Consider the following 11,940-nt stretch of genomic DNA (forward strand, 5'->3'; position numbering starts at 1 on the left):
CTTGTATTCGCCTCCTTTCAGGAAACTGGCATCAGAGGAAATCATAGTGAAATTAATGGTAATGTTTAGCCCCCGATTATAATGTGCTTTGTATAACAAATCTAATAAATAGTTCTTTAATGATCCACTTTCCATATTTGGGCTTTAACGTTTATCCTGATTTGGAGATCATTTAAGAGTTTATGTGTGTGTGGTGTGTAAAAAATCACACAAAAGCATACACCTTTTAAACAGCGGGACCTTCTTCCGAGCACAGAAACTGCGAGTGGATTGTGGGGATAAAAACTTCAAAACAAGTGAGAAGTGCTTCCAGATGCAGGGACACAACGAGGGGACGATTATTCACTTGTCTTCCCCTAACTTTACTTTCTTTCTTTCTGTATCGCTCTCCTTTTTCCTGTCTTGATGTGAAGTTTGTTTCAGTATCAGGGTAAAGTTTAGAGTGCACCTGCTTTGTGCACATTTTTGCTACCTCTTCGTCTGCAGTCTGCGCACCATATGTCGACCACTTTCCTTCCACCTCGTGCTACGCTCGGCGTCTGGCAGGCCATTTATCTGTCTGCCTGAGGTTTGTGTACTCGCCACAGAAAAGCACAAAGGTTTGTTTTCCATGCATGCATGTATAGACACAAGCTTGATGTGCAAAACATTTTGAAATACTGTATTTTTTTTAGGGAAAGTGATCCTATTGCAACATTTTTCAATGAGGGACTGTTGGGAAATTACTGGTGCTGGTTGTTGTGGTAGGGGAAGTGTGATGGTGGGTGGATGTAGACTGAAACATTAAAAGTTTCTGATAGTTTAGCCATAAAATTAAACCTTTATAGTTTTTATTTTCTCTTTAATTTCTCACTCTCTTCTGTCTCTGCTCATATTTGTGCAGTCCCTAAATAAATGTGTAGTCAGTTAGTGTTATGGCATTTATTTCCTGTCCTTTCATATTCTGAAAGCCCAGAAAATTGATAATATCAAAACAAATTATGGTTATATAATAAAGTCTCCGTGCAAAATCATGTACTGCCCAATGACACATCCATACCTAGCTGCCACACTCCTGCTTGCTCGATCATCCATCTGTAATCTATTATCCACAGTGCTAATGTTCTTAGCCAAGCTAGACGCAGCTCCAGTGTCTACTGCAGTGCCCTGACCTTTATCTTCTTCAGCCCACCGTAACTCATCCAGTCAGTCACCCATTGGCCTGCGGGTGGTTTCAATTTATCCCAAGACATACTCTCCTTCTGTTATGTTAGCCTATGTCTGCCTGCGTCTTCTCTTTGGCCTCCCAGCTAGGATTTTGAGAGAAGCTGTGCACAAACTTTTCATTTTTCAGGTTTATTCGTTTCTGGTGAAGAAAACACCGATCCCCTGTGAGTCTTGATTTAATGAATAATCTATAGCACACATAACCTGAGGGTCATGACTTCAAAGAGCGAAATAATAACATCAAGCGGTCTATCGGATTTTATAGAGCATATGCCCAGGATCGTTATGCACTTTTTTGATGTTGTGCCAAAGAAGTGCAGCACTCTGGGACTGAGGGTCATTGGTGGAAGTGAATAGGAAATCCATTAGGAGGTTAACTACCTGGCTAATATAATTTCAGCTGTTTAAATTCATGATAAAGATCCTCTGTTCTTAGATGTGTAATAGAAAACACCTGGCAACTTCCACTCAGAGCAAACATGTTTTGCATTCAGTCTCCACATCTCAGACTGAAGCATGTAAAGCTCTTGATAAGACTAGTGCATGCAAGAATATAAAGAGCCATATATGCACTCACAAGACAGTTTATTAGTTACACTTTGTTCAAAGGTTGGACTGTTTTTTCCCTGCAGAAGTGCCTCGAATTTCTTTGTGACATAATTTCCACAAGTTGCTGGAAAGATTCCTGAAAAGTTTTGTCCATATTCGCGTGATAGCGTCACACAGTTGCTGCACACTGTCAACTGCACACTGATGATTCCACCGTATTCCAAAGGTGCTCACTTGCATTGAGTTCTGGGAAATGTCGAGGTGATTTTAAATCATTGTCACTGACAACAACTTTGAGATTTTTTGGAGTTTTGTGCCATGATGTGTTATCATGCTGTAAACACCTGACTATAGTTACACTGTGGTCACTGTGGTATCCCCCACACTATTCCACCACCACCAGCCTGACTCACAGACATCATAGATACAAGGCAGGATGGATCTCTGCTATCATGTTGTGTATGCAAAATTCTGACCCTGCCATCTGAATAATTCAGCAGAAATTGAAACTCATCAGACCAGGCAATGGTTTTCCAGTTTTCCATTGTCCAATGTTGGTGACCTGTGGAAAACTGTTGCCTCAGTTTTCTGTTTTGACCTGATAGGACTGTCATCCAGCGTGGCCCTTTGCTGCTTTAGCTCACCTCCTTCAAGGTTCAATATATATATCCACCAGTGATTTACAACTTCCTTGATATTTTCTCTGTATTGAAACTATTTCTGTAAACCCTGGACATGTTTTGTTGGGGGGGGATTGAAACTAACCGGAAGGTCGCCGGTTCGATCCCTGGGCTCTCTGTCCTGGTCGTTGTGTCCTTGGGCAAGACACTTTACCCTACCGCCTACTGGTGTTGGCCAGAGGGGCCAATGGCGCGATATGGCAGCCTTGCTTCTGTCAGTCTGCCCCAGGGCAGCTGTGGCTACAACTGTAGCTGCCTCCACCAGTGTGTGAATGTGAGAGTGAATGAATAGTGGCATTGTAAAGCGCTTTGGGTGCCTTGAAAAGCGCAATATAAATCCAATCCATTATTATTATTATTATTATTAGGAAGTGAGGACTGAGCCTGTCTCCAGCCGGAAACAGGAATGGCACTGTCCATCCCCCCAACGGGTCGCCCCGTCCGACCCCGGAAAAGGTTCTGGGAAGTGCTCTTCCCCCTGCGGACCGTAGTCCACTGTGAGGCACTCATCTCCTCCCGATGAGTCCCGGTTATTCGTTAATAGTTGTCTTGTGTTACTATTTATTTGTGTAGAATTTGTGTCCCTGTGGGCTTTGTTATTATAGGTAAATAAAATGAATTTGTTATCAGATATGTTATTTATAAGTGTATTTTTTTTGTGTGTATGTATAAAATGAAACAAGTATTTAGTTATTTATTAATGGAAAAAATTTAAATCAAGAAAAAACAAAAAAATAAAATGAAACTCCTCAAATAAAAAAATCAATGAAGCGTGTGCTTATGCCGCGACGTTTCGGCCAAGATCTGGCCTTCCTCAGGCGAGAAGCACACAGAAAGACAAAAAAAACGTGAGTTTGTGGTTAGGGTTAGGGGTTACCCCTTACCACCAACCATTCTTACTCTAATGCAGGACACCCTGAGGATAAAGTAAGATAAGATAAGATAAGATAAGATAAGATAAGATAAGATAAGATAAGCCCTTATTAGTCCCATATGTGGGAAATTTTTTGTCACAGCAGAAAGTTTAAGCGCAGTAAACGTTAAGATAAACACAATAGAACAGGATAAGATCAAATAGAATAACATACTATACAACAAGAATAAAATACTATATACAACAGAATAAAGCACTATACAAAATAGAATAAAATACTTTGTTATAGTAGGAAAAATTGCACTTGGTAGTATTGCACATCAGGGAGACAGTTACAATTGTGTATGGGATGTGTGTGTGTCTGTCTGCACATGTGTGGTCATCTGCAGTGACCATGTCATGGAGTCTGACAGCAGTTGGAAGGAAAGACCTGCAAAATCTCTCCGTCCCACATCGTGGGTGCCGCAGGCTGCCACTGAAGGAGCTGCTCAGTGCTGTCAGAGTCTCCTGCATGAAGTGGGAGATGTGGTCCAACAGGGATGACAGCTTAGCCATCTTTCTCCTGTCACTCACCACCTCCACCGGGTCCAGAGGAGATCCTAGAACAGAGCTGGCCCTCCAGATCAGCCTGTTCAGTCTCTTCCTGTCCCCAGCAGAGATGCTGTCACCCCAGCAGACCACACCGTAAAAGATGGCTGAGGCCACCACAGAGTCATACACTGCAAATCTCAAATTTTTACCAAGTATATTTGTCTAATTTCTAGTCAAAATATCTCATCACACTTAAAATAAGACACAATCAGCTACAGATACCTGTAGCTATCCGCTATCAATGTAAATGCATTGGATGTTTAGTGGTTGGAGTGGAGGATGTTTGTGCCTGCGGACGTCTACCACCAGCTCCAGCTCCACCAGTCAGTGCTCCCTGTTGTCCCCATCAGTGATAAGGCCTATTATTGCAGAGTCATCAGAGAACTTCTGCAGGAAGCACTGGGTGGAGTTGTGGGAGAAGTCTGCAGTGTAGATGGTGAAGAGGAACGGAGCCAGAACCGTTCCCTGTGGGGCCCCCATACTGCAGACGACCCTGTCCGACACAGCCCTGAGTTCTCACATACTGTGGTCGGTCGGTGAGGTAGTCCAGTATCCATGCTGTGAGCTGATGGTCCACTCCTGTGATCTCTTGGATGTCTAGGGGCCTAAATGTATGAGTTAGTGCCATGTGAGTGGCTGATTAGGTAACAATTAGGTAACAATCCGATATCCCAGTGTTTGTGTTGTGTAACTTTTTGCTGGCTAAAATTAGCTACCATTAGCTATTGCTATTAGCATGTGATGTTGTAAAAGTAAATCCCAAAGTGTGCTAAAAAAAAAAACCTTTGTTATTAAGAATAAAAAATTTTAAATTTAAAGGAACAAAACGTTCTTCTTTCAAACTTTATCTTACTTTAAATGACTTTACTTCATGCCAAACAAAGTTTGCAATAAAGAAAAATCCAGTACAACAAAGGTGATTTTATTGGATTAACAAGAAAACATCAAATATACACTTCATTACAGTTCAGTTAAGATTAAAAGCCACTACATTATTTAAAATATTTAGTTTCAACAAGGCTTAGTGACTTTAAGTCCATAATATGCACAAAGTGGTCATTAAACAAAGCATGCAGTAGATATTCAGACATTTAGAAAATGGCGGCTAACATGAAACACATGCTCTTGAGAAAAACTCCTGAATGAGAATCAGTGCCAGCAGAAAATGCTGTAGTCACTGGCAGGATCTAAAACTCCTTTGGCGTCAACAGAGTAAACTGAATTATATAAATAAAAAACAGACAAATGTGAAATGTGAAAAACTGGAACTAAAAAAAGAAGAACTGGAGAATGAGAAATGATCACGTGAATACAGTTGTTTTGTGCTATCATATGTAGAAAATATTGACACATATTAATAGTTATATTATATAAATATAGCTAATGAATAATGTTACATTTAAATACACTACAGTCTACATTTAGTATTTTTTAAAAGACATTTTCTTTTAAACTCAAACAAAAATCAAGGGATAAATTCAGGTTTGGAAAGCACGGTTAACTCTGACCTAAAATAATAATGAACAAAAAGACTGGCACTGCTCTGACATCTGCGAGTTAAGTAAAAGTCAGTTAGCTTAGCTTAGCACAAAGACTGGGAGTCTAGCTACACAACACTGCATAAGAATCACAAAGTGTTGATTTTTTTAATTGGTTATTTTTTTACATTAAACAAATGTATTAGGTTTAAAGGTGCTCACAGATTACTTGTGGACAATCTTAGAAGCTATTTCCACTAGTTCACAATGTCAGGCTAAGCTAACAAGCTACTGGTTAATGCTTCTCTGTTAAAACAGATGAAAGTGGTGTCAATCTTTCTTTGTAACTCTCTGGAAAGTGAATAAGTCTCCAAAAAGTCAAATCGTTCTTTTGATTTTTGACCATAAGAAGAAACGTCATAGTATCTGGCTTTCATTATGATGCCACCCAGAGTGCAGATACCCCACTTCCTGTTTGATGGCTGATCTGGTTTACTCGTCCACGCACACAGTCTAGTAAAAAGAAAACCGCAGTGCCGTTGTGAACCTGGAAGGACGCTCGCAGACTCACACTGGCCCACTGGCTGCCCTCAGACATCTGGCCAGATACCTGCTGGGCAACAGGGATAGGCCTCGATCCCTCTCCTGAACCCTCTAAATCACTTCGTCTGAGCAGAGTCACCTTGACCAAACTGCAGGAGTGAATGAGTTTGAGATCCAGAGCAACACTGACTGTACCGCTCTCTCTGAATACAAAATCTCGTCTCTGATCTGCGGATCCCTTCGCCAGCAACTCCATTTGGGTCACTTGAGGACTGGTCTGGTGGAAGAACAATGGCTTGTTACGAACTGCTCCAGAGAGAAGGCCGGTGTTAGCCACAGAGGCAGAAAGAGATGAAGAAATGGCAGCGGGAACCCAAACCAAACTGAGAATACTGATACCCGTTTCGTCACCAAAGAAGCGAACGTTGCACTGCGCAGGAGAGAGAATCTCAAAACCCAGTGTGTCTCCCGGGCCAACTTGGGCTGCTCCAGACAGTGCTATTGATGTGTCTCGGTAATGGACACCTGTTTTAAAGGCACGGAGCAGCTCCATGCTGGTTCCATTATGGTTGAGGTATGCCAAAATTTGGAAGCCCTCACTCACGCATGCCTGGCCCATCGAGTACAATGCCTGTTGGAATACAAAGCGCACAGTCCCACTCTCTGCAAACCGGATCCCACGACCATCGTGAGTAAGTCCTACTACATAAGGGTCAGAGGTGGAGGTGGTACGGAAGACTGGGCGATAGTTTGTGTGGTAATGTGCAGAGACCATTGCCTGTGCTGTCATGGCAACCGCACCGGTGTCATGAGAGAGCCAGAGGAGGCTGAGTGGGGCAACGGAGGGGTCGAACAGCTGCAGACCTTCAGTGCTTTGGTTACAGTGGTGGGTGGCACTCCGGAGGAAGAGGGATATGATGTGACCTGGGGCGACCTGTGCTACCCCACTGATGCTAACACCTTGGAGCGATCTACCCTCCTGCTGCTCCACACGAACCCCACTGAGGTCACGACCTTCAGAGCCGGCTGTGTTGTTCATGCGCAGACACACTTGGATGAAGCTGCGGCAACCATGGGTCACTGAGAGATTCTCATCCAGCCATATGAGACCATGCTGTCTCAGAACCAGCTGCCCACTCTCAGTGGACACCACATCATCGCCTCTTCCCTGTATGTGAAGCTGCACACCGAGGAAGGCTTGAGCCAGCATGTGTCCTTTTTCCCCCTGCAGAGTCACATCTCCAGACCAGGACTGAGAGAGGGCACTGTGGCCAGCAGTATGGCCAGAGCAGACAGTGTCTGTGGTAAAAGTGCAAGGAGAGACCACCGTGTCTCCATCACACTCATTGCAGGCTTGACACTCATCCATCTCTGAGTTGAAGAAGTAGCCGCGGCCACACATTCCTGAGTGTGCTTCTCCCTCTCTCATGTCCTGGCATCTGAATCCACCTGGTAAGCACAAATTAAGAAAAGAACAAACAATTCTTCTCAGACATGGATATGTCTAGCAAATCAAGAAGCACTGACATAACAAAAATATTCAAATTTTTAAAGCAATTCAAAGCACCTGGAGTGTTGAGACACTTCTGTTGACCTCCGCACAGATGAGCTATTTCAAGACATTCATCTCTGTCCTGTAACAAACAAATGGAAACTTTCAGTTTGGAAGGTAGGATCAAGAGATGGGTTGCAAAGTAGCATGCAGATACTGCAACAACTCCAGGCAAGCACTGAAAAAGTACTGAACCAAAAGGCCTACTGCTTCTAATATGGTCCACTGGTAAAAAATGTTTTCCTTTGCTTTGACAAACCTTGTGATAAACCTTTTATTGTAAGGCTCATAAACCCTACAATAAAACACTTTTTTCCGCAAGTGCATAAAGTTCTAAATGAATAAACTAAACTTCAGTCAAAAGAAGACTGCCATTTCCAGCTGCTATCATTTATATTCAGATACAAGTGACAACAGATATGGTATGATAAGATAGGACATTTTAAGTATAAAAAGGACCTGGGGTTGATATGGTTTGCAAAGTGGCTTTTAGTGGCAGCAGCAACTTTAGCCAAGCTAAAGCAGCTTAACTAGCCCACTCTGTATGAAATTTGCCAATGTGGATGCACAAAAACACATCAGCATAGCCATCAGTTGATTTTGTCTGATTTAGATAAACTTTCAGCAGCTGTTGCACAGGGATTCCAGACTAAGCTTCACTTGGTGGCCTAACTGATCTGATCTTATGTTACATTTTTGTCAAGCTGATTTGTCATCGCTTTCCTGTATGTGGTTAAAAGACATGCTAACACATGCTAACCTGGCAGATCCTGTCTGCGTGTACTGAACACTGGGCGACCAGGAAGAATCCAGCAGGACAGACGGTGCACTTCTCACAGCGAGGACGGCCACTGCTGTAGCCACAGTACTCATCAGGCCCACAACTGCCACAGGTCAAAAGGGGCCGACCCACCTAATGGCATTAAACACAATGATACTTAGAACCATGGTAGTCAAATATAATATTTTGATATTAGAATGCTTGACATAATGTTCACATAATGCACTCCAGTTAAAGAAATATGTTGATGCTAAAGTTAAAAATTGACAAAATTTTTTTTTAATATTTTATTTTATTTTTTTATATTCAGTGATAACAAGGGATATTTTAAGCATAAAAACAGGAAGGTGAGATTGATATGGGTTGCAAAGTGGCTTGCAAAGGCAGCCACAAGTCTATGCAGGCTACAGCAGCTTAACAAGCCCAAAATTGTCAAGTATGAATAGAAGTACACTCAGATTTGCTTATTTAAGATTCTCCTATAGTGCAATTTATGCTTTATATGACAGTTAGATCTCTTACATCTCATCACTACTGTAAACACATTTATAATTTAGCTTAAGGCTCACCTCCATCACAGTGGCCTCCATGTCCACTTTGTGCAAAGAGAGAGCCTGCTGTGCTTGGTGAGCTCTAACCTGCCCACTTAAGGTTTCCATGCGACTGTCCAGCCCCCCCTGGAAGTTCTGGAAAGATGTTTGTTTGATGCTGTCCATCAGTATGTTGTACTGAGCCTTTACCTGGAGGAAGAGAGCACTACTTGTATAACACTTTGAAATTGTCTTATTTCTTCACTTTGCTAGGAAATATTGTCCTTATCTGATTCATAATGAAACTGATCTGTTTCAGGGAGTTGAGAAAAAGAATATAATTTCAGTGGATTAGGTGCTTTCTATGCACTTTAAAAAAAACCAAACTTAAATACTGCCCCAAGACTATGGGACTACTGATATCTCCCTCATTATCAGTCACAGCAGCCTTACTTGCTCCATCTGCTCATACATCCTCCTCTGCTGGTCAAGTATTTCTCTCTGCTGGTTGACCAATGTTCCTTGCTGCTCACTGAGCAGCCTCTGTAGCTCCTTGACCTCGTTTTGTTGGCCTTTGAGGGCCTCGACGAACCTTTCCTGACTCTTAGACAGCTGCAACTGCAGGACTAGAGCATCCTCTGAGGGAACGTCATTGTTCCCTGTAGTAAACAAAGAAACCTGTTACATAGCAACTGAAGTGATTATCATTTTTAGTTTATTTCTCTTTGAATTTTCTGACCAATCGCTTGCAAACTGATACCCACCTGGTTTCATGTCACATGTCAGCTGAATCCATGCTCCACGTTGCGACCCAAGGTCTGGGAGCTCGTCCAGAAATTGTGCCGCTCTGTCCGTCACATGAACAGGTGACGCGCTTCCTCTCCCGTCGTCTCCTTGCGTGCTGCAGCCGTCTCCAACGCAAAGCTTACCGTTCCTCTGGCGCATCCGGGAGGGCAGTTTACATCCAATGCCTTTGCACTCCCGCGTTGCGCTGTCATCACTCGTGGGGCGATGAGAGACAGTCGTCGGACAGGTGCCCCCGGCGCAGCCAGGGTGGAACACCTCCGCCGTGATGGTCCTCGGGTTCGTCCTCCTGGTGCCATCCGTACCTGCCGCCTGCGTAAAACCTCCGTGCTGAGGCTGGATGACGGTGTACGGTGCTAAGGGCGCGCTCTGTGCTTTGTGCTGACGGAAATGAGCGTCGTGTTGGTAAGTCGGATAGGTTTGTCCTTGCCTGGATTGTACAGAGTGGTCAAACTGCCGTCGGGACGCGGATGTGTCCGTGCGCCCTTGGCACTGCGCTCCTACGCACGGTCTGCTCCAGTCGTGACCAGGAAAGCAGCGCGGTCCTCGGCATGTGTCCGATACACTCCCCGTGAAGAACAGAGTTGTGACAAAAAGTGAAGATATGAGAGAGATTCCTGCCATGTTGCAATCCTTAAAGGTAAAAATGTAAAACATCCACGTTTTAATGAGGGCCTCTCAGAGCATCAGAGCGTCCTTCAGACTTGTAGATACTGTTTGATCATCTCTTTAAGAAAATATCCATCATATCAGTAACTGCAGGATCAGCAATTGCCAGTAAGAACCGTAAGCAACTGCGCACTCGTGCATCTAGCCTCCATTGCGCACGAATTCAGACCCCTTTGCCCCTTCTGTGGATAGTTCGGTCTAGTCCACATGTGGCGCTCAATGCTTCTAATTGGCACCAGGTTTTGCTCCTAGTCTTAAATTAACCCGTAGCTTTCCCGGACATACCACTCTGCCGAGTCACTCCATTCCTACTCAAGCACCGCATATTTGGACTATCCTTAGGTTATTTTTATTCTCACACTTGGGATGGTCAGTCATAAGCACTTTTACACACATACAGCAGTGACGTGGAGCCTCTAAAAGGAATTTCACGGACTGTTTACAGAATCTTTCACATGTAACTCTTTCTTTCTTCGCCCTTTACGATTGATTTGGATGACAGGATTAACCCTGTGGCTTTTTAACAAGCCCCGTCAGAATGAAAAACTTTAAATGACATCAAAGCTTTGATCTCCTCTTTGGTTCTGGGTAGAGTGCTGACTTCTAAACACAACTCTGGTATATTACAAAGCTGGAGTCAAAACGGCTTCTCCTGTAAAATGTAAACTCTATTACATTTTATTGCCACTCTCATTTCCCTTCTCTGACCCCACATGGCTTTGATTAAAGCTTTAACCCACATTAGAAGCACTTAAATGCTCCCCTCTCTTCTTATTTTCACAGCAAAATGGCATTCGCCCTCTCATCATACACCAAGGAAGCCTGTGTGTAGCTGCACATTACTTTCTTGTAAATCAACCAGAAGAAGAGCTTACAAACAGCCACGATAGATGTCCTGAGCTGGCAATGCAGACATTCTCAAAAGGCTGTACAGAGGGCTTAAAGTGCAATGTGCACACACATATGCACAGTTGCCAGCTAATGTCGGAGGTGCAACACATAAATTAGCAAGTGTGAGACCACATAGGACTCTGAATATGGCGACAAGTCTCAGTAACGCTGAACAAAGGTTCACAGTGATTAAAAGCCAGATGGGGGGGTCTTCTATTATCTGAAAAGCCTCAGTACAAAAATATTTGTTACAGTTTTTACATTATTAGATTTTACACATTCTATCTGCACATCTGCACAGCAGTGCTTTAAATATTAAACACACTACACTGCATTGTCTACAATCGCACCTCTGCACTAAGTCGTGTGCATTTTATTTGTGATCGTGCAAAAACAAAGCACCAAAGGAGAAAAAAAAGTACACCACATCTTAAAATGACAGACAGATAAAGAAGAGGTGTCATCCTGATGAATCATGTTTATTCTATGCATCTATTCCAGCAGCTCTTTCGCTTTCCTCTGCGCTTTGCTCGCTCACATTTCAAAGTTGTCAAATACGATTTTGTTTGAGGGCTTAAAGCTGTTTGCACCACTCCACTCCACTCCACTCTACTCCACTCCACTCCACTCTACTCCACTCCACTCCACCACTGTCCATAAACAATCTTTGGTAGAACATCGTGCTGTTGTTCCTTTAAGTAAACATTAACATATGGCCGTGCAGCAGGGAGTCAGTACATTTAACATTTAATGACAAGAAACAGTTTCATCTTATCAAAACCACTTTGCATC

General features: G+C 43.1%; 1 protein-coding gene across 2 annotated transcripts; it reads right to left on the reverse strand.

Moving 5' to 3' along the window:
- Positions 1–4,876: 4,876 nt before the first annotated feature.
- Positions 4,877–10,467, reverse strand: LOC308383642 (uncharacterized protein). 2 transcript variants are annotated; one of them, XM_080861686.1, is made up of 6 exons: positions 9,549–10,467; positions 9,238–9,443; positions 8,824–8,940; positions 8,234–8,386; positions 7,489–7,555; positions 4,877–7,370 (listed from the first exon to the last, which is right to left on the reverse strand). In XM_080861686.1, the coding sequence occupies exons 1-6, from the start codon at positions 10,243–10,245 to the stop codon at positions 5,815–5,817; spliced, it is 2,796 nt and encodes a 931-aa protein (XP_080717812.1). In that variant the 5' UTR covers positions 10,246–10,467; the 3' UTR covers positions 4,877–5,814. The 2 variants fall into 2 exon arrangements, with proteins under 2 accessions (XP_080717812.1, XP_080717811.1); XM_080861685.1 differs by having other exon boundaries at positions 8,824–8,994.
- Positions 10,468–11,940: the final 1,473 nt, after the last annotated feature.

Source organism: Rhamphochromis sp. 'chilingali' (assembly GCF_963969265.1).
Source record: "Rhamphochromis sp. 'chilingali' genome assembly, chromosome: 16".
NCBI lineage: Eukaryota > Metazoa > Chordata > Actinopteri > Cichliformes > Cichlidae > Rhamphochromis > Rhamphochromis sp. 'chilingali'.

Coding starts and splice junctions, on each gene's coding strand:
- LOC308383642 (XM_080861685.1), bottom strand. CDS start 10,245: ATGTTTTACATTTTTACCTTTAAGGATTGCAACATGGCAGGAATCTCT. Junction 9,444..9,548: donor GACATGTGACATGAAACCAG/GTGGGTATCAGT, acceptor TGTTTACTACAG/GGAACAATGACGTTCCCTCA. Junction 7,371..7,488: donor GAAGTGTCTCAACACTCCAG/GTGCTTTGAATT, acceptor TGTGCTTACCAG/GTGGATTCAGATGCCAGGAC.